The following is a 22,034-nucleotide window of genomic DNA, read 5'->3' on the forward strand; positions in this document are numbered from 1 at the left end:
CCATTACCTGTAAATTATTATGTATTTTAGCTTCATTAGGCTTAAGTAGACCTATATTTGCTAGCCTGGGAAGCTTAACCATCGTTATTTGCTTACTTGTTTGTGAAAATGTGTTTCGTGTTGTAAACATCTGCCTTATTGAAAAGCTTTCATAACACAATCCATCTGTAAATGAAATACTGTCTTTGTATTCTCTGCCTAGCACTGCTCCTTGAGAAGAGTAAGTGCTCAGTAATTATTTGTTGTCAAATGATTTAAAACTCTCTTCGCATTAGCACCATGACTGTCTATAGAACTCAATCCTTGCAGAATGCATCTTGCAAAACAAATGTCTTAGCATAGTCTCAATCTCTTTCTGCACACAAACGTAGGGAGTATTACCAGTTGTTCGTGTATGTAGCAATACCTAACCAGTGATTATCAGTTGGTTCATAATCATTAAAGTGTAGAAAAATATGAATTAAATTTTGTATTACATCAGAAAAGAGTTCTGGAGTTTAATGTCATAGAGGAACATGTGACTTGCTCTTTAGAATAGATTAGTTGGGGGTACAGAGAAGAATAGGGTGTGGCCCCCACCCTCTAAGAGCTTAGGATTTAGACACATCAAAGTTATGCCAGTTATCTGAGAAGAGAGATGCACAGGGTATGATGAGATTGGGATTAGATGGGATTGGGGTTCCTGGCCAAAGATCAAAGAGATGGTGGAGAATTTAGCCAGGGAGAGACTGGATGCTGAGTGGGGCAGTCCAGTAAGAAGGCCTCAGGCGCTAGGCTGAGAAATGTGGGCTGGTTTTTTGGTGGGGGGGACAGCTATTGAAGCATTTTTAAGATAAAGGAGTGACATGTATTGCTGCAAAAAGTTATGAAGACATTTCTCCTCAAACTATCAGGGACAAAAACAATCATACCAGGAGTCTTTTGACAACCAGTCAGTTTAATTAGAATATCAAGAGCCACAATACTGCTCTTCCCACAGACTTTGAATCCCCAGGTAAACTTTGTAAGCAGCCCGTGAAAAAGACCTGATGGCCCCCATGTCCTGAAGCAGAATGGTCCATCCAGAAGTCACCAGTGTAATGGTGTGGGTTGTGCTTTTCACTACAAACAGGAAGATGCATAAGTGGTCCTGCTCTTCCGGAACTTTCTTTGGGTCTGCTTGTCACCTCTCAGCCTTTGGAATTCTGGAATGAGTGCTTTCAGTTGCCACATTATACCCACCTGTTTTCTTGAGGACATTGTTTTTCCAAAGTTGTGAGGCAAGAACTTGGTGCTGGTGATAAACGGGGTGGGAGTGGAAGGTGGTGGTAGGATGAGAAGGTGGCAGGCAGCTGCCATGTGAGGGAAAGCAAAACGTTTTTAGACTATTCAGGGGCAAGTGCGATCAGGAATCCAGTCTGGGCGGGTGGTCGGTAGACCGCAGTGTGCAATGAAGTGAAGTAGCCCATGTTGTGGGGAGGACCGGAGGGAGGTGTTGAGAAGCCCAGCTGAGGGAGGGCTCAGGGAGGCCGTTCAGTGAGGCCGGTTTCTACCCATGGCAGTTCTGTCACACGCAGGCTCGGCCTCCACAGTCGGCTCAGGAAGTTACCCACACTCCCCACCTGCGAGGACTTTGTCTGGCTAAAATGAGAAGATTTACGTGAAAATGCTTTGTTAACGATAAAGCATCATGCGAACGTATAGAGAAGTATAATGTGAAGGCATATTGATGACCTATGGCAATCATTCTCTCATTTCCTTTCCAAACCAAATCTCTCCTTAGTATTTCATGCTTTATTATTGCTGAATAATCAATATTAAAGTATTTTCCAGAGCCATTGTCATGAATATAAGATCTTACTTAGGAACTTCCCTGGTGATCCAGTGCGTAAGACTCCACGCTCCCAATGCAGGGGACCTGGGTTCCATCTCTGGTCTGGGAACTAGATCCCACATACTGCAACCAAGAAGCCCGCATGCCACAACTAAGACCCAGCACAGCCAAAATAAATTAAAAAAAAAAAAAAAAAGATCTTACCTAAAACCTCTGCTTCAATGAACTAACATTTTAAATATTAAAAATAACTTCCTGGGACTTCCCTGATGGCGCAGTGGTTAAGAATCTGCCTGCCAATGCAGGGGACACGGGTTCGAACCCTATTCCGGGAAGATCCCACATGCCATGGAGCAACTAAGCCCGTGCGCCACAACTACTGAGCCTGTGCTCTAGAGCCCACGAGCCACAGCTGCTGAGCCCACGTGCCACAACCACTGAAGCCCACGTGCCTAGAGCCCGTGCTCTGCAACAAGAGAAGCCACTGCAATGAGAAACCCGCGCAACGCCACAGAGAGTAGCCCCTGCTTGCTGCAACTGGAGAAAGCCCGCGCACAGCAACGAAGACCCAACACAGCCATAAATAAATAAATAAATAAGAAAAGTATTATTAAAAAAATAAATTCCTTTGAATTAAGCAGTATCTACATGGTTGTTCATATATTTCGTCCCTCATAAACAGTATTTAAAGTGAAGTAAATTCATTTTTATGACTAATTTGACTTATGAATAAATCATTTTTATGTATTTGGGCAAGTTTAGTACAATTTTTCAGCCACGCTTTCTTAAAGATTTTTTTAAACTATTGTATTATTTGCTTTTTTTAATTCAGCTAAAACCCAAATTCAGTTTAATGAATTCTGTAAATCAGTGGGCTAATAGAGAAGCTTCTCTTGATTATTGTAATTAAGCTGGGTCTCCTCTAGTTTATGTTCAGCAAAGGTCATCTCAGTGTAGTACCCCAGTAAGTAGTCTTTGAACAGCCATCTGGAGTAGAGGGTTTTGCAGAACTCATCTGAGTTTTTGGCCCCCTCCCAGTTCTGCCATCTGTAGGGTCAGGGTCACTCTGCAGTGCTCATTGTGGGCTTTTCATTTAATGTCATTCTATCCCCTCCAGTCTGTGTGTGTGAGAGAGGGAGAGAGAGAGCACGCGAGTGAGAGAGAACCTCATTCTATTTTAGTTATTCCCTACTTAGTAGCAGCACATCTAGACTGTTCGAGTCTGTTTTCAAGAAAGTTTGATTTCTTGGGTATTTAGAGAACCTATAAAGTTACGATAGTCAGTATTGAAAATTAGTCATTAATCACTTATCACTATGTAACTTACCAAATGGAAAACTTAGTTATAAAACTTTTGTGTCTCACATGCCTGGGCTGTCAGGTAGAATTAAAAAGAGTTAAAAACCAATTTATCTTACTGCATTTGTACTGAATGGGAATTTCTCTAGGGGTAGATAACACATATATACATGTAGGTGTGTGTAAAGGTATATATATATACATATCTCTGTGTATATATATATGTATATGTATTTCTACACATGTATTTTCATTTTGGCATGATTCTTTGTTTATACATATCCACATAAAAAATGCATTACAAAGTGATCTCCTTAGAATGATTCCAAAAGAATAATTTGAAAGGGATCCCTATCTGGCCCTTTACAGAATGTTTATCAACCTCAAATCAAAATTATACTAGAAAATAAGAGCTCATCTTATTTTCCCAGTCAGTAAATTATTCACTGAATTTTTATGGGTGTCAACTATACCTCCATTATTGTACTAGGGGATTATAATCCCATGAGAATTGATCTGTTATGGTGCACAAATGAATCTGAATGGAAAGATATGTTATTAGTTCGGATACATTATTGTGACTAGACAGTGTAGATGGTGATGTAGCATAAAGCACAAGTACCCAAGAAGCATCAGGATTGTCAGAGTGTAAAGAGCACTGGCCTGGGAGCTCCAGTGCTGTCTTTGTCACTCGCTACTTGTATGAGCTTCCAAGCAAATTTTATCATCTTTGTACTGCTTTCTTCACTTTAAGATATGGATTGGCTTGGCTTGGATTGGATTGGTTGACCTGTAGAAGCCTTTTTGGCTCTGAAGCTTTTCCTCTGTGACATTTAAATAGGTCTGTAGCTGTCTCTGACTATTGTAATGTTTCCACAGGGTGTTACCTACTGTGGAGAGAGTTCGGCAAGCAGTCTTACCATGGCCAACGTGCCCTGGCACGAAGAAGTGGTGCGCTTTGTCTGTGAGTTGGTGGATCTGATCCCCGACTATGAAATTGCTTGTGAACACGAACATTCCAACTGCCTCCTGATAGCTCACAAGAAGGTAAGAACCCATCAAGTATGCATTCTTCCATCACCCTTGTCCTTCCTGCTCTCTTTTCTCTTTATTTTCCCCTCACCTTATTATAATGAATATCTACTTGTTTGCTACCTTTCCTAAAACAAACATTAAGAAAGCCCCGAATTCAGTCTGTTGGACTCATAAACTGTCTTTTCTGTGTGAGATTGCTTTGTTTTCAGACCTCACCCAGGCACCTGAAGTGCTTTCTGCCTTGTAATTGGTGTGTACTGAGAAACAAAACAAAACACCCTTGTAATAACCTCTAGTCCTTTCCCAGAATGACAAGGGAAAGCGAAAATAGTAAACAACCCCCATATGAGTGTTTCTGACTGTCAGAAGAAATATTGAGGTGTTTATCAAATTTTAGATCACTTTGAATCTTGGCCTCTGCAGAAATATTTCTGGGATTTAGGTTTTCCTTTTTCCCATTTAGAGTTTTCATTAGACAGAACGAGTGCCTGAATTTAATGTATTTTTTAAGTAAATAATGCCTAGCAAAGGAGAAATTCAGTTTTTAGTAGAGGTAGGCCATTAAAAAGAAAAACACCCAATCAGAAGGCAAGTGTTAGAGTAGCGATCATAATGATATGTCCTTACTGAAATATTTATATAGAAATAATATAGTGTCTGGGATTTGATTCAAAATGATACAAAATAAGAAGTATGTGGGTGTGTGGATAGGTTGAGGTTGTTGAGGCTAGATGATGGATACACAGAGGTTTGTTTTACTCCTCTGCCTAGTTTCCTGTTCAAACTTTCCATTAAAAAGTGCTTTTTAAAAAAGTGGACATGGTTGAACCTTGAAAACATTATTCTGATGAAAAATCGACACAAAAGACTACATAATGTATGATTCCATTTATATGAAATGTCCAGAATAGGTAAATCCTTAGAGACAGAATGTGGTTTAGTGATTTTTGGAAATTGGGGGAAGAGCAGACTGAGAAGTGACTGCTAATAGGTATGGGATTTCTTTTTGGAGTGATGAAAATGTTCTGGAATTATTTAGTGGTGTTGGTTGCACAACTTTGTGACTATACTAAAAATGACTGAATTGTATACTTTAAAAGGTTGAATTTTATGGTTTGTGAATTATATCACAATAAAGATAAATTAATACCAAAAAGGTAATGAAGAATGGGCTACCTTTTCTTATAAAAATACTCTGTATGCAAGTAAAGTCAGGCTTAATTGAACACGAATCTCACTTTTTCCTCCCTCCACAACCTAAGTGGCTTCCTGAACAGCTTTGCAGGTTAATGATATTTAATAATATTAGAATCACTCAATTAAAATTTCACGTGGTCTAGTCTCAAACAAACAGGAGGTTAAAAGGCCCTCATGGCTTGGTCCCAATTAGATTGTATATATCTGACCTAATGATCTGTCAGACTTAAATATTTAGACAGAAGAATATGTACTGGGAGCATTAAGGAGCAAAGAAATAAAGGCTACCTAGTATTTGAAATGTTAATAAAGTAGCTGCAAAGACAATTAACTTACAAAGTAAATCTTAAAAATTAAAGCCAAAAAAACTGAATTTTATTTTCTAGCTTTTTATTCATTGTTACTTTTTTAGGTAAGATAGTACCTTCAAAACAAATTATTTGATTGGAGGGGCAGTGCTCTGGAAATAGTCCTGACGCTGGTAGTAAAGTTCTCTCTTCTACCATAAGGTCTTCACACCATAGCCAAAGATGTCTTTATAGAATGTAGATCTCTGCTGCTTAGGTGCCTTTGATTGACCTCCCATTGCTTTTAGCATGAAAATCAGAATCCTTAATGTGACCCCTAGGGTCCTATGTGATCAGTCTCTGTCTGCCTCTCCAGCTTCTTCTGGAACCTCTCTTCCTTCTCTTTCTGCACTTCTTTCATTTTCTCAGCCACAGTAGGTCTTATTTTTCCTCCAGTTAGGCTGGGAATTGTATACTTTTTCTATTCTTTTAGTGGGTGCACTAGAAATTACTACATGCAAACTTGACTAATCAGTCTAGTGTTAAAATACTTTTACTCTGTAACTGTGCAAAGCAAGGACTTTAGAACACAACCTCCATTTTTCCCTTCCCAACTCATGCTGTCATTGTTGTGTATGTTAATTATAAATGTGTGTAAGGACAGTATTGTTAATTGCTTTATGTAGTCAGTATTTATTTAGATTTACCTGCATTTTAAACATGATTTTGTTCTCTGTTCCTTTTTGCATTTTTGAGCCTCCATCTGGGACTGTTTTCTTTCTGCCCAAAAAGCACCTTTTAAAATTTCCTTTAGTGGAGGTCTGCTGATGGCATACTCTCAGTTTTTGTCTGAAAATGTATATTTTAGCTGGGTATCAAATTCTAGGTTGGCATTTGTTTCCTTTCAACACCATAAAGATATTCCCCTGTCTTTTAAATTCCACTGATGAAAAGTCAGCTGTTAGTTTGTTGCTTCTTTTAAGGTGATTTGTTGTTTTCTTCCCTCTGGTTTCTTTTTCTCTCCCTTTGGTTTTATGCTCTAATGTGTCTAGATGTTAACTCCTTTTTATTTTCCTTTTTGGGACTTCTTGGGCTTCATAAATTTGTGGGTTGATACTTTCCATCATTGGTTGAAAACTTCTTAACTTTCATTTCATTAAATATTTCTTCTTCCCCAGTATTTTTCTTCTGGAACTCCAGTTGAACATGTGTTATTGTATTTTTTATTTCACTTGGACAGTTTCTTTTGATTTGTATTCCAAGTCACTAATTTTTGCTTCAGCTGTCATATGCTATTAAATGCCACACCAATTTTTAAACTTTGGATAGTGTGTTTCTCAGTTAAATAATTTTTTTGTTTGTTTCAAATATGATATATCACACTGTATGCTTTCTAGTTCCCTGCTGAAATTTTCAAGCTTGGCTTTTATCTTCTTGAATACTGGAAATTTCAGCTATTTCATTGTTTGTATCTGATAACTGCAATATCTAAAATCTCTGTGGATTTGTTTCTGTTATCTGTTGGTTCTCAGTTATGTTGCCTTGTCTCCTTATGTACCTTATCTTATTGTGTTATGTACAATGTATGTAGAAAATTATTTATAGAAATAATATGAGGTTTGGGATTAGAATATCACTTCTGAGATTTGGAGACACGTTTTACCTCACTTCTTCCCTGTGGAAACTGATCAGATGGTGAAGAGACTTCCTTAAAGTCTCATAAAGTGGCTGAGCCAAATCTAGACCCACAGCCTTCTGCCCTCTAGTCCATTGGTCTTTCTTGTACCACAGGACATCTTTTGATACCACCGACGCCATTTAAAGAAGAGTTTAAAACTGGGAAATTTTATGTTAGACCAATACTTGACTTCAGTCTCTAAGATTTCTTCTCTCTTCCCAGTGTAAACATGGACATAGGGGAAATAAATGGCACCATATCTCATTCAGGCCAGTTTAGTTCTGTAAGTGTTTATTAGACACCTGCTGAGTTCTGACACCAGGCTGTGCAGTGAGGGCCACAGCACCTCAGCCATGAAGAATGTCAAGCACAGCCATGCATGAAAAATCCAGTTTCTCTGCATCCTAACCAGCATTTGATATTGTCATTTTTTAGGTTAGCTGTTCTAACAGGTTTGTCATGATCTCAATGGGTCTTAATTTGCATATCATGAACATGATCTATTTAGATCTTTGATTTCGTTAATGAGCATTTTATAGTTTTTAGCATATAGGTCCTATACTTTGTTAGATTTATACCTAAGTATTTTTCTGTTTTAGCAATTATAGATGGTATTGCATTTTTAATTTCAGTTGTCACATGTTCATTGAATTCTGTAGAAATAGAATTAATTTTTATATGTTGATCTTATATCCTGCAACCTTGCTGATTCATTTATTTTTTCTAGCAGGATTTTTTTAGTAGATTTCTTGGGGTGTTCTACATAGACCATTATATCTTCTACAAAAAGGGACAGTTTTGTTTCTTCTTTTCCAATTGGCATCCCTTTAATTTCCTTTACTTAATTACGTTTACTAAGACTTTGAGTACTTTATTGAATAAGAACTGATTTCAGACATTCTTATCTTTTTCCTATCTCAGGGGGAGAGCGTTTAGCCTTTCACTGTTTAATTTTATGTTAGCCGTAGGTTTTTTATACTTGCTCTTTTCCAAATTGAGGAAGTTTCCCTCTATTTCTAGTGTTTTGAGGGGTTTTGTTGTGAACGGGTGTTTATTCACAATAAAATTATTAAGTCAAATCCTTTTTCTCCGTTGCTATGAACATGTGATTTTTCTTCTTTTACCCATTAATATGATGGATTACATGGATTTTTGAATATTGGACCATGCTTGCATCCCTGGAATAAACCCCTCTTAGTCATAGTGTGTATTTCTTTTTTATATATTGCTGAATTCTTTTTGCTAATATTTCTTAAAAGATTTTTGCCTCTATGTTCATGAGAAATATAGGTCTGTAGTTTTCTTTTTTTATACTGTCTATGATTTTAGTATTAGGGTAATACTGGCCTCTTAAAGCAGGTTGGGAAAGGTTTCCTCCTGTTTTCTAGGAGGGATTGTGTGGAATTGATGTTAATTCTTCTTTATATGTTTAGTAGAATTCTCCAGTGAAACTGTCTGGGCTTAGAAGCATATTTTGGGGGGAGTTTTTAAATTATGAATTACATTTCTGTAATAGTTACAAGGCCATTTAGATTATCTTTCATCTTGGGTGAGATGTGGTAGTTTGTACTTTTCAAGGAATTGGTCCATTTCATCTAAATTTTCAAGTTTATGTGAATAAATTGTTCATAGTATTACTTTATTTTCCTTTCAATGTCTGTACAACATCTTGTTTCATTTCTGATTTAGTTGATTTGTGTCTTCTCTGTTTTGTTTCTGTTGGTTTATTCAGTTTGTTGATTTTATTGGTCTTTTCAAAAGAACCATGTTTTGGGGACTTCCCTGGCTCCAGTGGTTAAGACTTCACCTTCCAATGCAGGGGGTGCAGGTTCAATCCCTGGTTGGGGAGCTAAGATCCCCCATGCCTCGTGGCCAAAAAACCAAAGCATAAAACAGAAGCAATACTGTAACAAATTCAATAAAGACTTTTAAAATGGTCCACATCAAAAAAGAAAAATCTTAAAAAAAAAAAACCAAAAAAACGAAGAACTATCTTTTTGTTTCATAGGTTTTTCTCTGTTTTTCAGATTTCAATTTCATCTATTTCTACGCTTCTCTTTATTATGCCCTTCTTTCTGTTTACTTTGGGTTTCTTTGCTTCTTGTTTCTTAAGATAAGGGCTTCAATTATTGACTTTTCCTCTTTTCTAATGTAAACATTTAATGCTCTAAATGTTCTTCTTTGGCCCATGGATTACTTAGCAGTTTGTGGTTTAGTTTCCTAGTGTTTGGGTTTTTTTTTTTTTCCTGTTGTGTTTCTGTTATTGATTTCAAGTTTGATTCTCTTATAATCAGAGAACATACTCTCTATGATCTGGTTCTTTTAAATTTGTTGAGGTTTGTTTTGTGGACTAGGATGTTGTCTATCTTGGTAAATGTTTTTTGTGCGCTTGCCAAGAATATACATTGTGTTGTTGTTGGGTGAGTGTTCTGTGAATGTCTATTTCATCCTGTTGGTTGTTGGTGGTGTTGAGTTCTTCTGTATCTTTGCTGATTATCTATATAGTTGTATCAGTTATTGAGTGAGAAGAGTTGAGGTCTTCAACTGTAAGTGTGGGTTTTTCTATGTCTCTTTTCAGTTCTGTCAGATTTTGCTTTATATATTTGGCAACTGTGTTGTTCGGTGCATACTCATTTAGGATTTCTGTATCGTCTTGGTGGATTTGACCTATTTTTCATTTATGTAATGTCCCTCTTTGTTCCTATAAATTTTCTTTGCCTTGGAGTGTACAATATCTGATAGTAATATAGCCACTTCTGCTTTCTTTTGATTGATGTTTACATTGTATATCTTTTCTATCTTTTAAATTTCAATCTACCTATATCATATATTTGAAGTGAGTCTCTTATTAGAGACAATATACAGTTGGCTGGTGCTTTTTTAATGTACCCTGCCAATCTCTATAGGGTCTCCACTGAAACAATAGCGAGGGGTCGGGATGGCAGGATTCCCCACTGCACCTTCTCTGACACCTCCCCAGCAGTGGGAGGGGGAGGGTACAGCTCAGTACAGCTGGGCGAATGTGGAAGTCTAGGATCCCCACTAGGTGTTTGCTGACTGGGGTGAGAATGAGGCCAGTTTTTCTCTTGGCCTAGGATGGTTATTATGTAAACATTTTCTGTCTTGCTTGGCTGCCCTTTTCCTAGTCCTTTGGCTAGGGAGGCTTAATCTGAGGCTTATCTGAGGCTTAATTTTTTTTTTTTAATTGTGAGTGCTCATTGGTGTTTCTAGGTTGTGGGCTTTAACCAGGCTTCTGAATTCTCGCACACAATCCAGGATATATGAGCCAAAATTAAAACGCAGGGAACGTATCACTACATTCCTTAGGTCCTGCAGTCCCTAGCCAACCTGCCTTCTTATCTCCACCTTTCAGAGCCTTCTTATGTTTGTTTTATATATAATATCTAGGGGTTTTAGCTGTAGAAATACATTTCTTGTCCAGAACAGAAGACATATGACTAGACAGTTTTGACATTTATTGTTTTTTGTTTACTATCTCCCCAGTGAACAGTAATAACCAGTCCACTTGGCACTGTTTGTTATTATTAGATTATTTGCACGTAAACTCATTTTGTTTGCTTATGTTAAAAGTGTCACCCAGTATGGTTGCATGGGTACCTCTGTAGTGTTGCTGGAAAGATTTTTCAGAAACTTATATGAAAAGATCTTTTCCTAATCCTAATCAGACCCCATCAAATCCCATTTAATAATTAAGCTAGCAATTTTCAGATGAATGCCTTTTTAAGGGTAGTAAAAGCAGAGTTATAACCAAAGGAAAAAGACAAAAACAAAATCCACAAAACAGATCATTTAGTCTACAAATAATTGAGAGTGGGCATTGACTATTCAACATCCTCATTGTTTTTGCTGCCAATTCCAAGTTTATTGTTTCTCTGCTGTATTTTTGAAACACATGCCATCTTACAGAGCATGCAAGGGAAAAACCTAAACATTTTATTTGGTTTTAATGGCCTTCACAATCAAGTCCTTTCAGTTTCATTTCACACCCACTCTCCGGGCCTTTACTAGGCATTGCCATGTTGTTTCTTTCCTCTGTGTATTTGCCGAAGGTATCTCTTCTGCTAGACCTGCCCTCCTTACCCCACTTCATCTGGTGAATTTCTGCTTTTTAAAACTGTAAAACAAACCTCCTTGGGGACTGCTTCTTTCAGAGCTATATGCACATCTATAAGGCTGTTTTCCCTAAGAAGTTAGGGTTCCTGGAACAAAAGGGCTGTCATTCCCAGCACCTCCTAGAGTACCTGGTACATGTTCGATTCTCAGTGTTTGTTTAGTGAATTAACAAGCTCTTCACCTTCATTTTCTTTCCTTATTCATTGTCTTGCCTTCTGAAATCAGAGACATTGTTCCGTCTTCCTTGCTAATTTTGGTAACTACTTACCTTCTTCCTTATTTATTTACTCATGCATTTATTCGATGAATATTTACTGTTGAGTTTGCTATTTTATAGGTCATCAGTAACCTGCTAGTTGTTAAATCCAGTTGTTTTCTCATTCACAATTCCTCTTTTTTTTCTGCAGCAGGAAACTGATGCCCATTCATGCTTTTGAAAGTCTCTCCTGCCTACTGTACTGTACTTTTTTGATTCTAGTAAAGTGGGCTAGCAAAAATAAGAACATTGCCAGAAAGTGCAGCATTGAAAATCCCCAAACTGTGGCCTGTCTTTCTTTACCCATTTCAAAAATTTGAAATTCTCTTTGAACCAGGATAGCTCAAAATGTAAGGTGAATTGTAAATGAATGAATGAATGAATAAATAAATAAATAAATAAATTCTAGAGAGACCCCAAGCATGGGTTGACTATATTTAGATGACCTTTAAAGATCCTGCGTTAAATTTGCAAGGTTTTCACAACATGAATTAGCCTCTGGAGAGTTTATTATAATTTGTATTACTCTATCCATTCCCAGAATACTCTGTGGTCATTTGCAGTGCAGTGTGATCTTTTCATTGCCATATGCTACACCACATGCAAAGCATTTCTGAATTCTAATAGTGGAATTTTTTTTAATGGATGATTACTTTTTAATATCTCTATGAACAGTTTTGTTATTTAGAAGTGATGTTCAGACTAAACACAAACATAAAGGAGTTTCTGCTGTTGATGAGAAGTAGGTTTTTTAAGTGGGTGGAAGAGTAGATGGGAGTAGAAAGTTCAGTGAGAGTTTCTGACTTTGAACAAAGGAAAGATAAAAAAGACTCACATTGAGATAAATAAGTCAGCATATTCCAGTTCCAGGGTTGAGCTAGAGGGACAGAGAGATGACTACAGATAGTTGGTGAGAGGAGGGTCAACCTGTCTGTGTGATTTGGAGGGGCTGGCTGGGAGAAGGAGGTACAGTCAGCCTTCTGCTTCTGGGTTTCCAGCCTAGCAGCTTAAATGTAACTGTGGTCCTGTCTGCAAACTAGTAAGACCATGATGAATCTGATATACTTTGATCATTTTAGTTCAGAAATGTGAAGTCCTTTCTACATATTGGTAATGTTCAATTATAGTGGTTCACTGTTTGTGGAAACCAAGTGGTAGGTTATATGCATGGCTTGCAGAATCCACATAGCATTGTTTTTAAACTTAATTCCTTATTTTTTTAAAATAAACTTTATGTTTTAGTACAGTTTGAGATTTACAGAAAAATTGAGAAGATAGTACAGAGGTTTACTGTATGCCCTGGATTGGCCTACTATTAACATCTTACATTGGTATATAGTACATGTGTTACAATCAATAAACTAATATTGATACATTATTATTCACTGAAGTCCATAGTTTAGATTTCCTTAGGTTTCACTTAATGGCCTTTTTCTGTTCTAGGATCCCATAACTTTGAGGAGTGGTCAGGAGGTATTTTGTAGGATGCACCACTACTGGAATTTGTCCAATGTTTTTCTCAAAAGACTTGCGTTACGGGTTTTTAGGAAGAAGATCACAGAGGTGGAGTGCTATTTTCATCACGTCATATCAAGGTCCCTTGATTTTGACCTTGATCAGCAAGCTGTGGTAGTGTTTGTTTTCCCCTCTCCCTTTCTGTAGGAAAATTCTTCCTTACCCTGTCTCCTTTGGAAGGAAGTCTATATTCAGCACATACCTAAGGAGTGAGAGTTATACTCCACATCCTTGAGGGTGGAATATCTGCATAAATTATTTGGAATTCTTCTGCACAGGTTTGTCTCTTCTTCCCATTTATTAGTTTATTCAATCATTTTTTAATCAGTATAGGCTCGTGGATATTTATTTTATAACTTTGGGTTATAATCCAATTCATCTTTATTACTTTTGCCCAAACTATTCTAGCTTTGGCCATTAAGAGCTCTTTTAGTTGGCTCCTGTGTTTCTTTTACATACCCCCATCAATGTGTGTGTTTGGGGAGGGCAGGGTTTGTTCATTTTGAGCTCTTTCCTTTCTCGTACCACAAGAAACTCCAGGCTCATCTTGTATATTTCCTGCCCCAGTCCTAGAATCACCCATTTCTCTCAGGATCTGTGGTTTCTTTTATTGGAGAATGGTGTTAGAAACCAAGATCTGGGTGAAGGTGTGCTCGTTGCTACTAGGGTGTTGTTTGTTTTAGGCCCTCTTAGATGACAGAGCAAAGAAATATAGGTGTATATATCAATACTAACCTTCGTATATACACGTGTAGGTAAATATTTCTATATGTACCATTTGTATCTATATTAAGCTAAACATACTGATGTCTCAGACTCTAATCTGTTACCACATGACTCATCCTAGTCTCCTCTCCTTGCTTATTTGTAAATTCACACTCCAACAGTGAGACTCTAATCCTAGTTCCTATTACCAGTCATCTGTTTACTTAATTGTTCAATTCCAGTATATGTAAAATATATAGCAGTATCAGAATTTTTAACCCTAGAATATAGTGTTTATGTTTAGTTTCTTTTGCCTTTAGTCTTACAGGCTCCACTTTTTTTTTTTTTTTTTTTTTTTTTTTTTTGCGGTATGTGGGCCTCTCACTGTTGTGGCCTCTCCCGTTGCGGAGCACAGGCTCCGATGCGCAGGCTCAGCGGCCATGGCTCATAGGCCCAGCTGCTCCGCGGCATGTGGGATCCTCCCAGACCGGGGCACGAACCCGTGTCCCCTGCATTGGGCAGGCGGACTCTCAACCACTGTGCCACCAGGGAAGCCCGGCTCCACTTATTTTTAAAATTACTAGGTCAGTGCCCTTTCCACCCCCTCCCCTTCACTGAAGTTATTTCACACATTTGTAATTTAGTAGACTCTCTTGTCACAGTCTGCTCCTCTTCCTAGGTTCCCCTGACCTCCTAAATGACTTTTTAAACTTGCATACTTTAAGGTTCAGTACTTGTGTTATAAAGTTCTGTAGGTTTTGAAAAGCGTATAATGGCATGGAAACATGAATGAACATATTTTTCTTATGCTTGTTTGCCTTCTGTACATCTTTGGTAAAGAGGTCAGATCTTTTGCCCATTTATTTAATTGGATTGGTTGTTTGGTTATTGTTGAGTTTTAAGAGTTTTTAAAAGATATTTTGAATACAAGTCATTTATCAGATATGTTTTGCAAATATTCTCTCCCAGTCTACATGACCCGATTCTTCATTCTCTTACCTGTGCCTTTCTCAGAGCAAATATTTCTCATTTTAATAAAGTTATCAATTTTTCTTTCATGGTTCATGTCATCAGCAAACAGAGGCAATTTTACATCTTCCTTTCCAATTCTGATACCTTTAATTTTATTTTTTTCTTGTGTGATTGCTCTACCTAAGACTTCTGGTACTGTGCTGAGTAGGAGTGGTGAGAATAAGCATCCTTGTTTTCTTCCCGATCCTAGAGGGAAAGCTTTCTGCCTTTTACCATTGAGTATGGGCTTGTCTTACACAGCCTTTATTATGTTGAGATATGTTTCTTCCCTGCCTAATTTATTAAGAGTTTCTATCATGAATGGATGTTGAATTTTATCAAATGTTTTTTCTGTGTCTTTTGAGATGATCTTACAACTTTCAAAATATACCTTAGACTTAAACATAAACTATAACTCTATAAAATTTCTAGAAGATAACAAAGGACATTATTCCCTTCCTCCCTCCCTCTCTCATGGCTTCTTTTGCTTCTTCATTTTCAAACCACTTGTTATGGCTCCTGTAGCCCCAATTTAGCTCAAGCATCCACCACCACTTGGTTCAATCTCAAGTGCCAAATTCTCAAGAGAAGACTTGCCTATGTATAAAACCATATTGTCTTTGAACAGAGATAATTTTACTTCTTCATTTCTTATTTGGATGCTTTTTTTCCTTTTTCTTGTCTAATTGCTCTGGCTAGGACTTTTATATATGTATGTCTGTTGATCTAGTTGATTTATTGTGTTGTTCAAGTCCTTTGTTTCTGTAGTTATCTTCTGTTTGGTTGTTCTAGCCATTATTGAGTATGAGATATTAAAGTCTCCAACTATTGTTATAGAACTGTCTATTCCTCCCTTCAATTCTGTCAATATCTGCTTCATATATTTTGATGATCTGTGATCAGGTACATAAATGTTTATAATTGTTGTATTGTCTTGCTCTACTGAACCTTTTACTGATATATAATGTCCTTCTTTGTCTCTTGTAACATTTTTGATTTGACGTCTATTTTGTGTGATATTACTATAGCTACTTCTCCTTTTGGTTACTATTTGCATGGAATATCTTTTTTCATCCTTTCACTTTCAACCTATTTTGTCATTGGACATAAAGTAAAGCACTTGTAAACAGCATATAGTTGGATTATGGGTTTTTTAATCCATTTTTCCAATCTCTGTTTTTTGATTGCAGAATTTAATCTATTTACACCTCTGAGATCAGAAGCAGCAATTGATGGTCAGAAGACAGATCCCCAGTGTTTGGAGGACAGGGTCCTCAGTGCCCACCCTGTCTCCCACAGGCTGCATGCAGGCTGCTCCAGGAACATGTTTACAGCTGCCTGCTGTGGGCATGGGGAGTGAGGGGTGGGTAGCTATTGCCTATCTAAACTGAAATTACCTACAGTTTACAGTTCAAACCTTCCCCTCAAAGTTGCAAACCTTCAGTAGACTTCAGAGTTCCAAAATAGTTATGTCAGGCAAGATTCTGCCAGTATAATTTTTGTCTGGGTTGAGAGAAGTCTTCCTAATGCTTCCTACTGCACCACCTTCCCAGAATCCTGTACTCTTACATTTTAAAAGTTTTTACTTAGTTTAATTGTGAAGTTAATTGACATTGCTGTCCTCCTTCAGCACAATTAAGGGACTTTCCAGTACTCTTTCCTGTCATTAATGCATGTTTTGATGGAGCCATGTAAATCTCACTTGCATCCCAGTTGTTCCTGCTGGGTTCCATTTCCTTCTTGATGACGTAAGTGGTAATCTTAGTCTTTTTCTCCTCTGAAACATCTTTATTTCACTTTTGCTCTTGAATGATAAATTATCAGAGTAGAAAACTCTAAGCTGAGGTATTTCCTTCCAGCACTTTGAAGATATCATTTTGTTGTCTTCCGGCATAATCTTTTCATTATCTTCTGGTATCTTTCATCATTCGTGAGATGTCTGGTGTCATTCCTTAGTTTTAGTGTCTGCTGTTAAACTCAACAACCAGTAACATTTATTAAGGTCACTTTGATAACACTACTCATGCATTAATTCATTTAATCCTTACAAAAATCTTATGAGTCATAAATATTATTTTTCCTCATGTTCCAAAGGAAGAATCTCAGGCCAAGAGAGTACAGATCTTCTCCAGGGACAAATAGGGCACAGTTAGAATTCAATTCCATATCTTTCAAAATTCAAAGACTACTTTGGACCACTACATTATACCATCTCTCAAATGCCACAGAGCAGTCAGACAGGGTGGGGAAAGGGAAATGTCCCTTGGAAACAAGGTGCAGTTTCCCGTCCCATGCTCACCAAGCATCATCTCCTTAATCTTCACCAAGATCATCAATACTGAGAAAGTTTTTGCCAAATTTGAGGCCCTGTAGGTAATTAAGCACTGATCACAGAGGCCTCCCTCTTGGATATATAAACTCACAATCTGTAAAGGGAGGGAATGAAGAGATGTCACCTCCCACACCTTCCCCTGTTGGAATAAGAAGGGAACTGTATGTCTCCATTAGGGTTTAATGCAGCGTTTTCCTAACAAAATCTACTGACTGAATATTTTCCCCTCTGTGTTACATGTGGAACTCATTCTTATTGGAGACCTGATTGTTCCCAGTAATTACTTTCAGAAAAATGTCAGAGAAAATTGGCAATTTGGTGACACTACTGAGAGGACTTAGCTCCACTCCAATAGGATGGAGGATTAAGATTGAAACTCCAGAAACTGAGTTTCCAGATAAAAAATTTTTAATTGCACTTGGATATATCTAGAATTCAATCGCATTGTTGTAGTTTTGCCTCTCAAAATGGTTCCCCAGGCAGCTGTGCCATGGGAATGCTACTTATCACCAGTAAACTCAGAAAAAGGTGGCAACTCTTCTCAACGTCTCACTGTCACAGGCAGTCAGGTGCACCTTGAAATCTCACTGTCACAGGCAGTCAGGTGCACTTTGAAGTCTGTCTTTGGGATCTTTGCCTCCTCTTACCCAAAGAACAAACAATGCAGTTGTAGCTACAACAGGTGAGAACAAAATTCATAAACCTGGGAAATTCACTGTAGCACTCTTTTTTTTGTATTCCAAAGTCACTCTCCCTGTAACTACCTTAGGACTCCGTCTACTCCTTCCCAGTTAACATGTACTTCTGAGTTCTGAGAAGGTCTGGCAGTGCTCCTGTTCCATCCTTTAACCAGTGCTTTTCTAGTTGTGTGGTTCCTAAGTATTACTGTATGTTTGGAGGAGCCAACTACTAAATAATTGATACTAAGATCACATAAAAGCCCTTCTTAAGAGTATGAAAACAAAAATGGTATGTATGATTCTTATTTTTGTATTATTCTACTTTGTTCTCTATATGTGGACTTTGAGGTCTGGTTATCCAATAAAGGATTAATTTTACCCAAAGAAAGGGCTGACATTTGTCCTCAGCTTCCAGGAGGTGATTTCTAAGCTCTTGGAATGTCCTGCCTGACAAGAATGTCTTTGCTCATCTGGAGGCACATTGGGTCACACTAGATCATCTACGCTGAATATGTGGTTTGGGGTGGGGGCTTTGGTCTCCACAGGACCTGCTCGACCTCCAGAGAGGCTGGAAACTAAGGTCAGCCACTCAGCAAGCAGCTAAGTCTAGGTGCACAAACCCCATTAAAATCCCTGGACACCAAGGCTCAGGTGAGCTCCCCAGGTTGGCAGTACTCCACGCCTGCTGTCAGACATCGTTCTGGGTGAATGTAGCACATTCCAAGACTCTACTGAGGGGAACGTCGGGAAGCTCCTTGCATGGAACTCTCCTAGGCTCTGCCCACATGCCTCTTCCCATGGCTGATTTTAATCCCTATCCTTATGCTGTAATAAGCCATACTATGAGTATAACAGCTTTCAGTGAATTCTGTGGGTCCTTGTAGTGAATTGTCAAACATGAAGGTGAGCTTGGGAACCCCTAAATTTGCAATTGGTGGCAGAAGTGGGAGCGGTCTTGGGGGAACTCCTGAACTTTGTACTGGTATATCTGTTTTCAGATCCCAGCCTCACTGTTTTTCATTTTTCTTATCTGCAAAATAGGGGTAACTCTGTTTACAACGCTACTGTGGTAGCTAAATAAAGTGACACATATAAAGCATCTTCATATAATATAGGATTATATTATAGGATTATATATATATAACATATAATAAAGGATATTCCCTAAAGGTGCTGATCATTTGATTTTTTAATAAAGAATACTACAGTATCATGTGGAAGAATATTTGTACAGAATACCTACAGTGATGATTTTTTGCTTGTTTTTCTCTGTTTGCTCATTATCTCTTTACTTTGTATTATGGAAGATGAGGGTTAAATTTTCTTCTACTTTTTCTCATCACACACTTCCTCTTCTCCCACCTTCCCAGCATACATATGCCATAATTTTATGCATTATTATGACCATATGAAGAGTATTCACTGTTGAGCAGTGCAATCTTTTATGATTGCCATTTGTTTCTGGTACAACTTTTTGGTTTTCCTGGAGTTAATATTTGTCTTCTTTTTTTTTTTTTTGTCTGTTCTATGTTCTTGAGCTAAATCAACTCTTGAACTCTCTGCCATCATCTATTTCTCCTTTCAGACTTTCAGATGTGTTGAATTGTCTATCAGGTTCATCTTTTTAAAGGAGTCTCTCCAGGGGCACTTTCTGACCCACCTACATTGGACACACAGCTGTCCTACTGGGGTTTCTTTTAGCTTTCTCCTGTGTGGGGTATCTTGTTCCTGTTTTTTCAGGTCTCTTTTTAATTTACTCCCTCATTCAGGTGAAGCATCCTCCAATAGATTCCTGAGAAAGGGTATGTGGGAGGTGCAATTTATTGAGGCTTTGAATTTCTAAAAATATTTTTATTCTCCCTACACATATGATTGATAGTTTTGCTGGATATAGAATTCTAGGTTGGAAATTATTTTCCCTGTGCAATTGGAGCCCTGTCTTTAAGCCTTCAGTGTAGCTGTTGAGAACTCTGAAGACCTGATTCTTAATCCTTTGTACAGGACCATTTTTCCTTGTTAGATTTCCCTTTGTCTCCATTGATTTCCCTCCGTGAAATTTCACTGAGTTGGGCCTCAGACAGTATGTCTGTTTTCATCCGTTATGGACCCCTCCAATCTGGAAACTCATGGCCTTCACTTCTCAAAATTTCTCCAGAATTATTTCATTGAGGTACCTCCATCCTGTTTCTTCTCCTTTCTTTCAGGAACTCCTATTATTTAAAAATTGGGTCTCTTGGGCTAGTCCTTAAATTTTCTTTTATATTTCTCTCCTATTTTCTATCTTTCTTTTTTACTCTACATTCTAGGAAATGTTTAAAATTTTACTTCTTAACTTTCTCAAGAATCTTTCATTTCCATTTCTATAATTTTAAAATCTAAAGTCTTTTTCATTCTTTGAGTGTTTCTTTTTATAGTATAACTTTTTAAAATGAATACAGTAATCTCTCATTTCTCTGAGGATAATTGTTTTAGTTTAGTTGTTTGGATTTTTATTTTGTTTTGTCATTTCCTCCCTACCCTAGGCTCTGTTTACTCTGTTACTCTTTTCTTTTTGTTTATTTTATCTCTCTTCCATGTTAGAAGTTTTCCTCAGTTGATCGTCAGTTGTCTGCTCATATTTAAGTATGAGACTAAAAAGCGTACTGAGAATCCTAAATGTGTAGACTGGGCTTGACTTTATCTTAGAGAAATCTACCTGGGCCATTTCCTTAGGGAACCCAAGAAGTCTTCATGGCCACCAAGGGTCAGGAAGCAGGGAGTACGGCTGTTCTGATCTCTCATTTTCAGTGTGACAGCCCTGTTCTCCGCTGTACCTGCTTTCCCATAGTCCACAGATTTTCTATTTTATTGTCTTCCTAGAATAAACCTCTTGTCTTCTGTTGGGGGGTGGGGTGGGTGGGTTGGGTAGGTGCTCAGCTGTGTGTATGTCCAGGGGGTCCGAAACTTGAGATTCTAACAATTTCTTAGTCAGAATGTAAACCAATTTTTGGGCTCTTTTTTTGGTGGGGGGCGGAGTTGGGGCCTCTTATGTCCCACTTCCAGGGGTGACTGGTGCTACCAGTTTGGGGCCTTTGGGGAATTCTGAAGCATAAATTGGGTTGAATCTTGGATTTTTCTGTTTGCTAGTTTAGGATTCAGCTCTCTTGGGTCTGCTAAGCCAGTTATTGCTTATCTATCATCTTTTAAGCTTCTAAAAGTTTGATACTGTTTTCTCCTCTCCTGACCTCTTTGTTTTTATAGGTTATATATGTTTTAGAAATACCTTTACAGTCATTTTAGTGAGATTTTAAGAAGAAATGAAGCAAATGCCTGTGTTTAATCTGACGTCTTTAATAGAACCTTATTAAACATTTAAAATAATAAAGGACCTATTTGTCATCATTCTGTTTAATGAAATTTTCCAAGTGTGAAAAATATGGAAGTAATGAGAACAGGGCCCTCTGTACCACAGTTTGATTGTTCTAGGTGGTGGGAGCCTGTAGAACTGGCCGGTCTGGCCAGCAAGACCACACACACATCCTCAGCAGCCTGGCATCATCTAGTCAGGCCATACCGTATTGCGCTTGTGGTGTATTTTTGAGATCATATGTGACCTTTTGAGTTTATTTGTAATTCTGCATAGATTTCCTCTTCCCTTACTGTTGGATTTGAGGAATTCTTGAAGCAGGGTGACCTCATGTCTCAGCATACTTAACCTCAAATTTTGTGATTTGGGGTTTCATTCCTCTGTTTATGCAGCTCCAACTTTCAGCTTTATTTTTGTGCCAATCATACTAAAGTTTGCCCTTTTAGCTTCTGCCTTTTGCGTGGAATATTTTGACTTTTTCTGAGCTATTATTCAACGCGATTATTCTCACATTGTCTTGAGAGGGGGATATGTGTGGATGCAGTTTTGTCTTAGGGGTTTTATAGCTCAGCGTTAATTTGAGAGTAACCTACGGTTATAGACTGAGGGTTTATGTCCCTTCAAAATTCCTATGTTGAAGTCTTAACCACCCCACCCCACCCCCCCAACCAGTATGGCCACCTTTGGGATGGGGTCTCTAAGGCAGCAGTGAAGGTTAAATGAGGTCATAAGGTGAGGCCCTGATC

At 37.9% G+C, this 22,034-nt stretch overlaps 1 protein-coding gene across 1 annotated transcript in view; it reads left to right on the plus strand.

The window, feature by feature from the left end:
- The window catches only part of LOC307063466 (S-adenosyl-L-methionine-dependent tRNA 4-demethylwyosine synthase TYW1), a gene marked incomplete at both ends in the record, with an annotated part of 146,220 nt that overhangs the window by 120,924 nt on the left and 3,262 nt on the right, over positions 1–22,034 (plus strand). Inside the window, one exon of the mRNA XM_079719631.1 lies at positions 3,992–4,159. Coding sequence (XP_079575757.1) covers positions 3,992–4,159 — 168 coding nt within the window. The remainder of the gene's footprint in view (positions 1–3,991; positions 4,160–22,034) is intronic.

The sequence above is a fragment of the Hyperoodon ampullatus genome (assembly GCF_949752795.1).
Source record: "Hyperoodon ampullatus genome assembly, chromosome: 14".
NCBI classification, from domain to species: Eukaryota; Metazoa; Chordata; class Mammalia; order Artiodactyla; family Ziphiidae; genus Hyperoodon; species Hyperoodon ampullatus.